Source organism: Rhinatrema bivittatum, chromosome 6 (genome assembly GCF_901001135.1).
Source record: "Rhinatrema bivittatum chromosome 6, aRhiBiv1.1, whole genome shotgun sequence".
NCBI classification, from domain to species: domain Eukaryota; kingdom Metazoa; phylum Chordata; class Amphibia; order Gymnophiona; family Rhinatrematidae; genus Rhinatrema; species Rhinatrema bivittatum.
In genome coordinates, this window is record NC_042620.1 from 261,709,661 (window position 1) to 261,725,924 (window position 16,264).

Below are 16,264 nucleotides of genomic sequence, written 5' to 3' on the forward strand. Positions count from 1 at the left end.
GGTTGTAGAAGGATAGTGGACTATTTGGGACAGGTAATACCAATCGTGTCAGATTGACTAAGATGCTCTTGGTATGCCGACCTAGTCAGGTTGAAAGTAGGGGAGCAGCTCACGTTCAGGTCTGAACCGGATCTCCTGAGGCAGGGGCTGGTTGTCATGGAAGATCTAGCAAGGTTCTCGCTAATGGCCTGGCTGTTGAAACAAACAGGCTCAGAAAAAGAGGGTATTTGGCTCAAGTCATCATAACCCTGTTAAAAGCAAGAAAGAATTCCATGTTGCTTACTTTCTCCATTTACTTGGTGTAAATGGAAAAAGGTGTTATGCTTGCAAAGTGGAAGCACCTATGATCCTGCAGTTTCCTCAAGATGGTCTTGACAAGGGCCTGGTAGCAAATTCATTTAGAGTTCAAGTATCAGCTATTTTCTGTTTCAGGGGCCAGATGAGGGGCTCCTCCATAGCGGCACACCCAAACATGAACCAGTTTTTGAAAGGGGCCAAGCACCTAGAACTACCACTAAAGCTGTTAATTCCACAATGGGACTTGAATTTGTTCTTCAGGACTCAGCAGTGGCCCCATTTCAATCCCTAAGAGAGACTAAGATAAGACCTGTCATTGAAAAGTCTTGGTGGTGGTGATATCCTCGGCCAGAAGAATCTGAGTTACAGGTCTTGTCATGCTGGGACCCACATCTGTCCTTCTCAAAAGGAAAGGTACTGATTAGACCAGTGCCATAGTTTCTGCTGAAAATAATCTCAGAATTCCACCTCAAACAGTTTTGTTGCCAGGGTTCAAGAAGGCAGAATGTAGAGGGGATAGAAAAGAGCTACAATTCTTGAATGTTCTCAGGACACTCCTGAGATACTTAAAGGTGTCTAGGTTCCAAAGATTGGACAGACTATTCATATTTGCAGGGGAATGAAAAGACGAGGCCTCCAAGTTGTCCATTGTGAGATGGATTAAGGAGGTGATAGCAACAGCCTGTACGGTTAGAGGGAGCCCAGTGCCAGAGGGCCTTAGCGGTCACTCTGCAAGAGTACAGACAGGTACCTGGGTAGAGCATAGAATAGTAGCACTGGCTGACATATGCCTCAGTGCATGCATTCACGAAGCATATAGACTATATCTTCAGGAAGGAAAGGAGACACATTTTGCCATGGGATTTCTGGAAGCAGGTATATCCCAATCGTATGGACTGGTCTGGCAGGACAAAGAGGAAAGTACAATTAGGGCTTACCTACTAATTTTCTTTCTTTGAGTCCTGATGAACCAGTCCATATCCCACCCAGAGACAATAGAGGAAGGGATTGGGGTTGTAGATAGAAGGAAGAATATAGACATCAGGTAGGAAAATGTAACCTGGAAGGGAGAGCAGAGATGATGCTTATCATGGTTCCCTTTATTCTTTGGGTTTTTGGTTGTTGTTTTTTTTTTTTTTGCTTATTCTAGGCCAGTTCAGAGGTTTTGTTTTTTGCTTTGACTGTATTTGTACCAAAAATGCCTGCGTAACAGGTGGGAAATACAACTGGGGAAAGAAGAGCAGAAAGAATGCTCAACATGGAAGGGCCCGTTAGGGTGTGCTCTGAATTTAATCATTTGTGTTTTGATGAATTAAAACAAAAAAAATAAATAGGTAATAGAGAATGTGAAGAACAAGAGACAGAGGATCAGCTTGGACAAAACTACTGACTCCTTCCCTGCTGTACCACCCTATATAGGGAGGGATGTTAGGGTGATAGAGTTTGCATTGTGCCTCCATCTACTGGTAGGGGAGATAAATCCCAATTTTATGGACTGGTGTGTCAGGACTCGAAAGAAATTCAGGTAACCCTTATTGTACCTTTTTTTTATAATGTACACTGATATACGGTTTTGTGTATTGTTTAAGAACAGAGAAATAATGTTGAACAAATTGAACTCTTGTTTTTCTCTATAATTGGATGAGAGCAAAAATCAGAACTGCTTTGGGAAAGGAAGCCTTTTGCTCTAAACATCATCTTGGAAAGTGTTTAACTGATTTCTACTGATACTGCTTTGATACTGTGCAGTGTCCGAAATCCCACACTGTTGTTGGAGATCAGTGCGGGAGCTCAAGCACTACATGGCTCACATTTTCTGAGAACCTCTTGATATAGGAAGATGGCACTAGCTTCTCCTCCTCTTCCTGCAGACTTGTACCACCCGGGACAACTATACCAACTCCTCTTCTTTCTTCTGCTGGCTCTCTGTTATCACACTGGAAGAGTCAACTGGTGTATATTTCTTCGTGTATTGTACTGAAAGCTGTGAGGGCAGAAAAATGATCAACAGCGATTATAATGGAGTCAGTGAGCAGGAGAAGGAGGGAAAGGGCTGGTGGAGGCAGGTTGGGGTTTGCAGATGGGGGAAAAGAGAGAGGGTATAGGGAGAAGGGGGACATTTTGGGGAAGAAATGAGCTGGGAAGGGAATTTATGGGAAGGGGGAACAAAAATGTGGAGGGGAAATGAGTTTGGAGATAAAGGGGGAGAGAGTGTTGGAAGGATGAGCTGGGGATGAGAGCATTGAGAGAACTAACTAAGGAAAGAGAAGTGGTCTACTGCCTTTTTGGTTGGGGCTTTTTGGTTTTCAGAGATTCTATTTTGGCAATCTGTGGAGACCAAGAGAAGCTGCCTGCAGCACCAACTTCCTTCAGTTGCTGACGTTTGAAGTAACAACTATGGACACAAATTACATTACTGCAAATATTGGCAGCTGCAAGAAGTCAGCATTACCCTTGTATTCTGTGGACTGTAAAATGTAAAATCCCCATGATATGCTGGTGTTGAAAGAGCAACACCATTAAGCTTCGTCATCTGGCTCTGGCCTGACCTGCGGCTGTGTGTCTCTCCAGCGGTCTGAGGGTATAACTCTAGCTTCACCCCACACACAGCTGATATTCTTGGGACTCTCGGCTAGAAAAGCTGCATCTGATGATGGAGGGAATACTGGTGCTGAGAAGAAGAGTGAGAAAAGGACACCACTTAGCCTCTTTATCTGGCTTAACCTGTGGCTCTCTCCTTCTAGTTATCTGGGGTGCATAGTTCTTTGTCCCTCCCTCCACCCTACCCCCTGGACTGACAGTTTTCCTACCCTCTCAGCCAGAAATGTGTGCTGTGGAGGGGATGCTGGTGCTGAGGAGGAAGGAAGAAAGAGTAGTACCATTAAGCCTCATCATTCAGCTCTGGCTTGACTTGTGGCTGTTGCCTTCCAGTGGTCTGGGGAGGGGTGTAGCTCCATCCCCATTGCTCTGCCCCCACTGGCTGATGTCATTGTCTTGCGATGACCTCCCTCCACCTAGGAAAGCAGCATCCTGCAACCACTGGCATGAGCCAAAGTGGGGAGCACCCAGGGGACACAGAGGCAAGTAGCGAAGATTATCATTTATTTTGTGACTTCATCTTCTCTGGTACAATCAACTCTTGATGATTTGTCTCTCGCTTTCATGGAGGTTTATCAGAAGGATTGAGCTTGGCACTGGAGCAGCTGCTATTAGTGGGACGAATATCTCAATCTGATATTTGCAACCTTCCAGTGCAAAGAAGAGGTTTAGTAGTAAGGTCCTCAGTATCAGGAGAAGTCCACAATCTGCAATTAATAAATAGGGAATTGTTGCCAGCATTAGTAGCATGATATCTATTTAATGTTTGGGTACTTACCAGATACTTGTGACTTGGATTGGTCACTGTGGGAAACAGGATTCTGGGCTTGATGGGACCCTTGGTCTGACCTAGTATGGTGTATCTTATCTGATCTGCCACCCGAAGTGCTGGTTGCTTCTGTATTTTCTGACGGGGACCCCTGCTCAGGATTCTGTAGTGCCCTTGGAAGGAGTTTCTTTTGTTATCTCCTCACCAGGGCAGTCAAGAGCCAAAGACCTTTACCCTCCCTGGGAAATGTTTGGTAGTAACACTGTATATCCTATGGAGTTTATAAAAACTGACTGTGGAACCATGTCAAAAGCCTTACTGAAATCCAATTACATTACATCTAGTACTCTTCCCTGATCCAACTCTCTGGTCTCTAAAATTGATGCCTCTTATCTTCCAATTCATTGGATTTCAGAAACTACACCCATTTTGTTTTGGCAGCAATTCTATTAATTTACTCACCACAGAGGTTAGACTAAGTGGCCTGTAGTACTCAGCCGTCTTCTTGCTTCCTCTTTTGTCATTGCAGTCCTCCTAAGCTATTTCCAACTCCTAAAGAAGCTAGCTTGCCCTGGAACAACTTCAATCTATCTTAGATTCTAAAAGGTTAATATCTTCTTCATTTCCTAATTTGAGTCAGTGAGGAATCATTTGTTAATTAGAAGGAAACATGCGAAATGGTTTTTCTTAATTTTTCTTTTCCTTATTCTCCCATTTATTTCCTACTTCCTGCCTTTATGCTGCTTTGACCTAGAACTGGAACTATTTAATGTTTTTTTATTTCCGAGTGTTTATTGCTTTGTATTGTTAACTCAGTAAATAATTTAAAAAGAAGTTAGCTTGCCAAATTAGAGGGTATTGCTGTTGACTTTAGTTTGCCTGCCAAGCTTTCAGGGATATGAGCATCTGCTTGTTTGTCCTAGGTAGTTCCATTGTGGAGCCAGCAGCTTCAGGAGATTTCAGATAATCTTGAAAATGAACTTTTTGCTGCCTGCACGAAATCAAAAAGTGGCTTAATTCAGCTGAACAGTTTAACATTTTAAAAAACCCTTTGATTTTTGATGGCAGCTAAAAATAAATCTGCAGTAAATGCAAGGTGCTGGTTTTATTGGGACATTAGATGCTGCAGTTTAATTTTTGAAACACCATTATTGTGTGTGTGTGTTTGTAGAGAATAGGGAATTGATAGCTACTTCATGTAAAGTTTCTTGAAATTTCTTGTTTGAGTTCTCTGTGTGTGAGTGGAGATGAGGAAATCTTCCATTGATAAGTAGGGCTGAATTAACTATGATCTGTGAGTGATGTCATCCAGCAGCACTGAACAGAACTGCGCGGGCATTGTCTGTCTCTCCTCCAATCTGTTTTTGTCCATGCTTTGAATGGATAACTTTTGTCTCTTCACAATTCTTCTCCTTGGTCTACTTCTCTTATCTTGTTGGCTTTCAGTGACCCACAACAACACACTTCAGTGCTATTCAGCCTCAAGGTGTGAGAAAACTAAAATTAAATAAAAACAGGTGAGGAATACTTGATTAACATTCCCGAATATTTTGTCAAGTAAGAAGATTAATGGCTTCAAGATATGTACTTCTGGTCAAATCAGGTCAATAACAGATGGTCATGACCTCTTATATCCTCTGTTATACCTGCCTGGGCCCAGACCATGACCAACCAAACTGTCATGCATGTGGTTGGATGTCTCCGAGATCAGAAAGATCCAGAGCTGCAAATATAGCTGGCTTACAGACAAAAAGTAAAAGCAGACTAGCCTCTAGAAGCCATTGCTTGTCCGCTTCCTCCAGGAGCAGTTGGAGCAAGTCCTCAGGTAACAATTTTTCACATCGAAGCAACCTAGACAGTCCTAGGTGCGTTAAGCCCTAGAAGTCTGTGTTCAACCTAATCGGTCAGGTTGTCTACCAAGGCAAAGCACCAAGACTCCTTGACTCACTCTGCATTCTGCCCCAGTGCAGTCTAAAAAGTAGAAAGATGCGATGCAGCATTGAGAAAATGGCATTACATAAGAATGCACCAAAGTCACCGAAGCAATCAACAAATGAAGCATCTGGTGCACAATGCACTGAAGAGATCAACTCATGCGGCACCAGACTGCCTGAAGCAAACTGTATCAGACTACCCGATACACTGAAGCAGTTGAAGCACGTGGCATCAGAAAAAGCCAACACACGATACATCAAGATCAACACAATCTATATCAAAGACCTCTGATCATAAAAAGAGAGAGCTCACGACGCACCAAAAATAAACTTGGATGCAAACTACTCCAACCTCCGCATAACCATCAAGAAAGGAAGGGGACATATGCCACATCAGTTGAGATGACTGTCCTAACTTTTCTTCACTGTAATTTGTCTATAGTTTTGACTATCAAAACTCATGGAGCATCCATTTCCTTTTCCAGTCTTGCCAGTAAGTCCAGGTGAGCGCTATGCACATAAGATTTTAAAAGCCACCCTACCTACACAGCTATATGTGGCATTTGGTGCTTCAGTAACAGAGGCTAAACTTCAATTACCAGTTCTCATTATTAGATCCCTACCGGTCTCCCAGCTACTGACTCAAGGTCTTCATCTGCAATCTCCAGAACCCATATGTTCTATTCTTCCCTTAGCCTCCAATCCACCTCCTGTAACAGAACACGAATCTGTTCTAGTTTCCGAAAAGAGTGCCCTGCCACTGACACTAGCTAAGAGATCTCAACATACGATGGAACAAATAACTGATATAGCACATGGTTTCTTTGCCTCCTTTGTACAGGAGTTGGAAAAGCCAACCTTTCCACTTGCCTATAATATCCAACCATACTCAACAGAGAAAGTGATGTCAGGTGCCCTGCCATTACCAACGTCTTTTGGGCATATGCACTCTACATCAAGTGAGCAACCACCACCTACTACAGCCCCATGTGCAGTATGCAGTCCTTAGCCCTTGTCATGGCCATCTTGGTCCAATATTCACTCTCCAAGGGAGGCTCCCGGCAGCTCAATAGGCAGCCCTTCTGATTTGCCTCCAGGGCCGCTAGACCATACTTTTCTACTGGCGGACTTAAACATACTCCAAATTTGTGGAAAAGATGGGTACATCACTTACCATGGTAATATGTAAGGATTCAGGTCCCAGAGTGGAAGCATATTAAAGATCCTGGACATTCTGGCAGAACCTTCTGTCTTACCAACCCACGCAGTGTTAGATGTCTTCTCAATGAGGACATGGGAAACGCCTTACTCGGATGTCACCACCACCTGAAAACTAGATCTCAAGTTCAGAATGAAGAAATCACCAGGTTATGACATCTTCCTCAATTCCATAGTGATAGAATCTGCCCTTAAAGTGAAAAAGACCCACCTACACTCCATCTGGCAAAGATGACTTTTGGGATAAAGGTTTTCAAAGGAATGCGAGGATCAAATAGCATTGATTCTACATAGACCAATACATCTACGACTGTGTTCAAAACTTTTTTATTTAATTTATTTATTTATTTAAGGTTTTTATATACCGGCATTCATGAAACAATCACATCATGCTGGTTTACAAATAAACAGGGGTGCAATAAATACATCAAAACAGAAATAACGTGTCGAAGAAAGCAGTTACAATTAACAAGGACTATTGAACTGGGATCAGAGGAAATAAAGATAGTTTAGCAGAGACTAAATTATATACAAGGAGATGAGGTACAGCTGCTGTGTTGGATATGTTGATGGCGAGATGCATTAATTTAAGTCCGGGAAAGCTTGCATAAACAGCCAAGTCTTGAGTCTTTTTCTAAAGGTTAGGAGGCAAGGCTCCTGTCTGAGATCGGGAGGGATGGAGTTCCATAACGGTGGGCCAGCTGTGGAGAGGGCTCGATCTCTTAAGGTAATGTGACTAGTGGTTTTAGTAGGGGGTACATGGAGGGATCCTCTGTATGCATCTCTGGTAGGTCTTGTGGAATTGTGTAAGCGGAGAGGAAATTGTAGGTCAATTGTGGTGTGTTGATGGATGATTTTGTATATCAAGGAGATGGATTTGTAGATGATTCTGAAGTGAATTGGTAGCCAATGAAGGTCTTTTAGAATTGGGGAAATATGGTCTCTTTTCCTGGTGTTTGTTAGTAAACTGGCTGCTGTGTTTTGTACCATTTGGAGCGGTTTGGTGTAGGAGGAAGGGAGACCAAATAGGATAGCGTTACAGTAATCTAACTTTGAGAAAATAATTGCTTGGAGGATCGTTCTGAAATCTTGGGCGTGGAAGAGAGGTCTTATCCTTTTTAAAACTTGGAGTTTGTGGAAGCAGTCTTTCGTCGTTCTGTTGATGGAGGCTTTGAACCTCCATCTTAAAACCCTTCATTTGGAATCAGGTGAACAAATTTCACCAGCAGCCTTCTAGTGAAATTTAGAGGATGCCATTCACCATCTACTTTGCTTGGTATATGACTCTTGATACCATTATGCAAACTTCTGCTACTTCTATTGGGGTGTGCAGCAAGCAGCATTTGAGAGGATGTTCACAAAAAATTGGCTGAATAACCTTGCCTTGGTGACTATCTATTAAGTGAAAGATTGAGAGAAACTGTATCCCAGATCAAGGAGCAAAATGTAGCAGCTGAACTGCATCCTTTTGGCAGAAGACTATATCCTTATCAGATAAAATAGTACAGATCTTTCCATCAGTATCATCTATTACCTATACCAACACAGCATCGCAATCACAACCAGCTTCAGCGAGAGGTCGCCCAAGAGAGCAATGGTTTAAAAAAAAAAAAAAAAAAAGCCACAGCAGTAGCCAGCAAAACCAGGTCAAAGTTTCTGATCAACCTGGTACCAATGTCCAACCATCCAGTGGGGGGCAGAATTCAATCTTTCATGGCTGCCAGGCATCAAACATCATGGGACAGATGAGTTCTGAGAATTGTCCAAGATGGATATCGCCTCAATTTCAAACATCAACCAGTGGTTTCACATGCTGCTATCCCACCATCCAACACTGCTCATCTGACACCTTTGCAACATGAGCTAAAACAGCTCTTAGTGCAGGATACAATACAAGACGTACCTCCTTAACATTACATACAGAGACTTCATTCCCAGTATTTTCTGATTCCCAGGAAATCCAGAGGCCTGTGGGCTATCCTAGATCTGCAGGATCTCAGTCAACATCTTCTCTGGGAGAAATTCAAAATGTCTTCCTTGAGTACAATACTTTCATCCAATAAGAGAATTGGATGTGCTCCCTGGATCTCAAGGAGGCATATGCACACATTCTAATACCCCCTTCCTTTTGACATTACCTATGTTTCAAGGTAGACATAATATACTATCAATACAAAGTTCTTCTGTTTGGTCTTTCAGCTGCCCCCCAAGTCTTCATGAAATGCCTTGCAATGGTAGTAGCACACTTATGTTGTCAAAGGATTTGCATATTCCCTTATCTGTACGACTGGTTCCTGGTAGCCCCAAAAAGGGATATATCCTGCAGACATCTTCATGCAGCTATAACCACCTTTCAGTCCCTGGGATTCCTGGTCAATTTTGAGAAGTCAGTCCTGGAACCCACGCACCTTGGATATAATAATAGAGATCCATTGGTAGTTACAGCCAGCGATGATATAGAGGGGAGCCCCCCCTTCAACTGATTCTATATCAGGTCATACTACTCACAGATGTCTCCACTATGCGTTGGGGAACCCACACTGGATACTACAAAATTTGTATGTGGTCCACTCAAGAATGGCATATTCAGATCAATTTACTGGCGCTCAAAGCAATGTGCTATGTGCCTTCAGTCACCCTCCTGAGGGAAAAACATCATAATTCAGACAAACAACCAAGTAGCAATGCTCTACATAAACAGGGGGGAACCAGATTGTGGGTACTGTGCCAAGAAACCCTACGCTGAATGTGAGATAGATCATGAACCAATGCTTTAGGCCACTTACTTGCTGGGTATAACGAATAACCTGGTGGACCATCTTAGCAGAATATTCTGCCCAAAGGAGTAGTCCCTGCAACAGTCCATAGCTGGTTGGGGGTCAGCCTTGGATCAACCTCTTCGCAACAGAACAAAACCAAAAACTAAATCTATTCTGCTCCATACTACCTAGTGCTCTATGCAAGGCTCAAGATGCTTTCCAGATTATCTGAAGCAGAGGCCTCATGTATGCCTTTCCTTCTCCATCATTTGTAGTGAGAAATGTACAGAAACTTATGCAAGACCAAGCTATCATGATTTTGATCACGCCAGCATGGCCAAGAAAAACATAGTTTGCCTATCTAGTTCAACTGTCCACAAGACTTCCCATACATCTAGAAAATGATCTATGTCTCTTATCTCAAGAGAGCTCTTTTCTGCACCCTGCCCTTCCAACTCTGTTTCATGGCATGGATGTTGAACGCAATGATCCTTACCAAAACCAGTGCAGGACATGTCCCCGTCCCCCCCCTGCCAAGAAAACCAGCCAGAAGACAAAGTTACTGTTTCAAGTAGCAGAGAGATTCAGAATGGTGAATGCTGTGCTTCTCACAGTCTAGAACGCATTTACTTGTGAATCCAGGCATGTCTTGGCCTTTCTTCACTTTCTCTCATAAGCTGGACTTGCTAAAGTGTCAATACACATGCATTTCAGTGCTATTGCAGCTTATTTCCCTGTGAATGGAGTACCTATCTCCATGCTTCCTCTTGTCTCCAAATTTATGAAGGTACTTTTACAACTGCATCACCAATTTGCAAGCCACCAGTTCCCTGGGACTATGTAGTCCGTCTTCACCTAATGCAAGCTTTGTTCGAATCTCTAGAGAGACAGTATCCCTAAAGTACTTAACCTGGAAGGTTCTTTTTCTAGTAGTGGTTACTTCTACTTGTCGAGTCAGTGAACTGCAAGCGTTTGTGCATTACCCATGACACATGCACACCCCAAATTCTTGCCAAAAGTGGTATCTGCATTCCATTTAAACCAATTAATATTACTCCCTAAGTTCTTTCCAAGACTTCGTGCTCGTGACAGTGAGAGAGTGCTGCATATTTTGGACTGCAAAAGAGCTCTGTACTATGTCGTATGAAATTGCACAGGAAAATGTCTCAGCTGATCATCTTGTATGATCCAGACTTGGCACAGCTGTAGCAAGAGAACACTTCCTAATTGGATTACAAATTGCATTCACCATTGCTATGCATCAGCTGGTCTCAATCTCACTTATCTAGTCAGTTTACCAGCTGAGTAACAGCTGAGTTTACCAGCTGAGTAACAGCTTCCTCAATTGTGCATATCGGAGAGGTTCCAATTGAAGACATTTGTAAAGCAGTTATCTGATCTTTGGTGCATTGTTTACATCACATTACTGCCTAGATTCCCTAGCTAGCTCAGACAGTGCAATGTGACAGGCAGTGTTGCACCATTTAATAAAAAAAAAATTTGCTCTCCACAGTGGAGACCCGGTTGCTTATATGAAAGTGCTCCACTGCAACCCTCAGTTTGAGACTCCCCACAGATCATGGCTAATTCAACCCTGCTTATGGATGGAAAAAAGCAAGTTTGCTTACTGTAAATGGTGTTTTCCATATATAAGAATTAGCTGTGAGATGCCTACCCTTTTCCCTAGACAGCAGACTTTCCTCCTCCTAGGCAATACCCACATGCTCAGTAGAGTTCAAAGCTCAGCACCACCTCAGCACCTGTGATCATCATACGGGTATGGTTTAATATCACAAAAAGGATATGGAAAAGAAGCACAAAGACCCAAGTTTTGCAGTTCAAAAACACAGACTTTTGATGAAATGGGGAAGTACCTGGAGGAAGAACTAGTAGGCTGGGAGAACAAGAGAGATGTGGACCAAACTAAAAGGAGCAATTACCAAGGCAACTAATCTATATGTTAGGTTTCATTTTTATTTTGCTTTTCTTTACTTTTCTATCTGGTTCTCAAAGGAGGTGGCTGACAAAATAAAGCCAAAATGAACAGCGTTCAAGAAATATAAAAGATCCCAAAGGGAGGAGCACAAGGAAGAATATCTGGTAGAACTGAGGGAGACAAAGAAAGTAATCAAGATGGCAAAAAGTCAAGCGGAAGAAAGGATTGCCAAAGAGGTAAAGAGAGGTGACAAAACATTTTTCAGATACATCAGTGAAAGGAGAAAAGTCCAAAGTGGTATAGTGAAATTGAAAGATGAAAAGGATCAATGTGTGGAGAGAGATGAAAAAAATGGCAGAAATATTAAACAAATACTTCAGTTCGGTATTCACTGGAGAAGGACCATCGCTAGTTAACAAGAAACTGGAGGGGAATGGAGTAGATGTAACTCCATTTACAGTAGAGAATGTATGGGAAGAGCTGGGGAAACTGAAAGTGGACAAAGCCATGGGGCCTGATGAGGGTCATTCCAGGATACTGGGGAAGCTCAGAGATGTGCTGGTGGGTCTGCTGTATGACCTGTTCAATAGATCCTTAGAAACGGGAGTGGTGCCGAGTGATTGGAGAAGAGCGGTGGTGGTCCCGCTTCACAAGAGTGGGAACAGAGAAGAGGCTGGTAACTACAGACAGGTCAGCCTCACCTCGGTGGTGGGAAAAGTAATGGAGTCACTGTTGAAAGAAAGAATAGTGAACTATCTACAGTCGGGAGAATTGCTGGACCAGACGCAGCATAGATTCACCAGGGGAAGATCCTGTCAGACAAATCTGATTGACTTTTTTGACTGGGTAACCAAGGAATTGGATCAAGGAAGAGCACTTGATGTCATCTACTTGGATTTCAGCAAGGCTTTTGATATGGTCCCGCACAGGAGACTGGTGAATAAAATGAGAAACTTAGGAGTGAGTGCCGAGGTGGTGGCCTGGATTGCAAACTGGTTGATGGACAGAAAACAATGTGTGATGGTAAATGGATGGATGCAGCTATTGAATACATCATACTGGTTTGATCGTCATGGAATAAAATGAAAGTTTTTGTCCCCTGAAGCAGGACCTCAAGAGTGGGGGTCCGAAACGCGATCGTGTTGGGCTATGCAGATAAGTACTTTTGCTGAATCAATGGTTCATCGGGATTGAGAAAAAGTGACAAGTTTAAATGTGCCTGTTTTGGAGTTTTCAACAGCATGATATAAAGAAAAAATCACAAAAAAAGTTTTGAAAAAACTAGAAAAATGTTTTGAAAAAAATATATAAAGTAAACTGGACCAAGATCCATTAAAAAGAGTCCGGTAAAAATACCTTGACCCTTTGAGTAGTGGTCCTACAAATTTATTGTGTGATAGTAGCTATTCCTCAATATTTGAAGAAAGTACCAGGTGTATCAACATTTTTAGATATTGTTTACAATTGAGGTACCCGGAATACATAAGGTGTGTGAGAGCCAATATATTGTGTGATTACTATCAGATATGCCATTTCTGTCTAAGACACCAGATAAAGACCGATCTGGACAAGGGGAAAACCCTGCTTGAAGAATACTGTACGACCTCTTTTTATGTCAGAGGACTGATTGCCAAGATCTACAAGTTGTTAAATGTGAAAACTACTGATACCCCACCCCATATTAGCGCTTAGAATAAGGATCTTGTGAGAACCTACTCAGAGGAGGAATGGGGTCAGTTGTATAGTCAGTTGAACAAAAGCTCCGTATCCGCCATACTAGTAGAAAATGGATATAAGCAACTTTACCGGTGGTACCTGACTCCTGAACGCTTAGCAAAAATAATGCCAAATACCAAGAATATCTGCTGGAGAGGGTGCGCAGACGTAGGCACGTACCTACTCATGCGGTGGTCGGGAGACTGTGTTACGCCTCTTTGGCGACAGATTGAACAGCAACTGACCCAAATCTTGAATCGACCTATTAGTCTCCCCATGGAAGTCGCTCTCCTAAGCAATCTCGATCAAAACCCCTTATGTTTACAGCATCCTTTCATCCTCCAGATGTGTATGGCAGTAAGGCTTGAGATAGCTAGAGATTGGAAGGCGCCACAATGTCCGACAATGAAGACCATCATGGCACGAGTGGAACCACGTTTGTATTATGAATTAGATGACGGCAGTAAAACATCATACCTTGCAGAAATTTCGAACCACCTGGACACCATACCTTGAGTGGGCGTCCACTTCCACGGAGGAAGGGACGGGTGACCAAACCAGGTGATGACCATAGAACTCCTTTGTATTTGACTTCACATAAGATTCGCTATTTTTTTGTTCTGGAAAGGATCTTCAACCTTAAAGACTACACTAGATTCTACTCCAATTGAGTTTTTTCAATTGCTACTTCTCTCCTTAATTATTCTTTACCGAACTTTATTAGGGTGAAGCTTGTTTTTTTGTCTGTGACCCAACTTTTCGATCTGTGACCCAACTTTTCGATCTTTGTTTGCTAACTTTGGGACTATGTGTGCAGGAGGGGAGGGAGGGGTGGGGCTATACCTTAAATGGTATTCCACAGTTTGGTATCCTTTCTTCATACTGTGTGTATAAGTAGTAGTAATAATAGAATGTATGTGTATTGGGACTTGGCACGTATGAGCATATATTGAATCTTGAGTATTGCCTTATGTTGTGGCCTGTTCTGTGTTCATAATCCCAAGTTCTTCATAATTCTGATTGAAAGTTTGTCCAGCTTGGTGCTTTGGTTTGAGAACATAGCAGGCAGTGGTGCCAGCCTGACAGTGATGCCTGCACAGTTGCTTTGTATAATTATAAGATGGGGGTGGATATAGGTGCTTTGCTGATTCTCTATTGCTTTTTTTTTAAATTTTATTTCTAGGGGTTTTGTGAAAAGCCTCTTAAGTGGAGGGGACAATGGCGGAGATCAGTGACCTGGACCGGCAGATAGAACAGCTGCGCCGCTGCGAACTCATCAAGGAAAGTGAAGTGAAAGCACTGTGTGCCAAAGCTCGGTGAGTATTCTCCAGACTTATGCACATGGGCACTGCACTCCTCACTTGGTGACGTGTGAGGATTCATTGGCTTTAAGAGCTTTACAAAGTATATAGTACACTAACTTTTGAGCTGAAAAATAAATGCAAGATTTGGTCAGATGGGCATGAGGCTTCTACTTTGTCCAGTCTGCAGTATTTAGGAGAGTCAGAGATGATTTAGAGAGAAGATATTTAGTAAGAAGTGAATATTCTGGACATAGACATGGTTAATTATACTGTCCTCCTTGGCTTGTTTAGCTTGCTCTGCACTTATTATTCTAATGTCTGTGTGGAGGAATGAGGGGGGAGCCTTGTGGAGTTTGTAGTTGTTCCTTTATAGTCTAGATCAGTGGTTCTCAACCTTTTCCCCATCATGACACACCTGACAGACCACGCTCACATGTGACACACTGCTCAATACAGTTCACGGTGGAAATAAAAAATAAATAAAGGTCCAGTATTTTTTTTTTTAAATGACACAAGGGAAAGATAAGTACTCTGTCTGAACAGAAATTGCATAAATAGTAAACATCCCATACCAAAACACTAATTTCCAGCACTTAAAACAGTAACCACCTTACCTAAGAAAAGGCAATACTGAAAATATTACACCAGGCCTTAAGACACCATTACACCTCCTATTAGGAAAACGGACCAAGCCAGGCTGCTATAGAGCCCTACACAGAAACTACACGCCAGCAGAATACCTCACCTCGGTCACGTGCTGACCCTCACCTAACATAGAATAAAGAGACCATAAAGCATAACTGGAAACCACAACAAGGCAGAGACTGTATACAGTGTAACAAAGGAAAAAGAGAAACTTCACCAGTCCTTATAAAACAAATCAAGAAATATAAAATTAATAGCAGTAAAACCATACAACAAAAAACAGATTTCAAAATAACTGATGAATGGAATATCCAATAATTAAAAACTCATATAAAAAATTTCTAGATACCAATAAAATATTTCAAAATAGTAGACACACAGACCCAATAATGAAAAATAAGGATAAAAAATGCTTTGCTCTGCATACCTGGGAACGTTTGATATCCAGGCGCTCTGAAATTGTTTTTAATTGGCAGCAGGAGAGATGGTTTGCTTGCAACTTTCTCTGTCACACACAAGCTCTTTCACACTGGCTCTCAATCGCACACATATACACACTCTCTCACTTAGGCTCTCAATCATGTTCATATACCCATGCTTTTTTTCTCTCACTTATATAGGCTCTTAATCACACATTTACACACATGTTCTCTTTTCATACTTACATACACAGACTTTCAATTACACTTACATGCTGTCTTTCTCTCACACACAAGCTCTCAATCACATACTCACATGCTCTCTCACCTACACCGGCTCTCAATCACACAGAGACACACAGGCTCTTAATCATGCATACACATGATCTCTCTCACTTACATATACAGGTTCTCAATCATACACTTAAATTCATGCTCTCTCTCTTAATCACACACTCTTTTACACAAACAGGTTTTCAATCACAAGCACATATACAGGCTCTCAATCACTCACATACATTTGCTCGTGCTCACTCGCTCTCTCCCCATCAAACTACTGACAGCAGAAGCCTCCTCCACTTTCAGCCATCGCAGCCTCAAGAAAGGACTCCCATCCACCTTGGAAGCTGACTTTGCTCCATGCCGTGCTGCTCTTCTTCGGGCTGATGC

The 16,264-nt window shown here is 42.3% G+C and overlaps 1 protein-coding gene across 3 annotated transcripts in view; it reads left to right on the forward strand.

Moving 5' to 3' along the window:
• PPP4C (protein phosphatase 4 catalytic subunit) overlaps positions 1-16,264 on the forward strand; it is a 147,353-nt gene that overhangs the window by 25,651 nt on the left and 105,438 nt on the right. For all 3 annotated transcript variants that reach the window (XM_029607000.1, XM_029607001.1, XM_029606999.1), the window contains exon 2: positions 14,411-14,543. In XM_029607000.1, coding sequence (XP_029462860.1) covers positions 14,446-14,543 — 98 coding nt within the window. In that variant the 5' untranslated portion in view covers positions 14,411-14,445. The remainder of the gene's footprint in view (positions 1-14,410; positions 14,544-16,264) is intronic.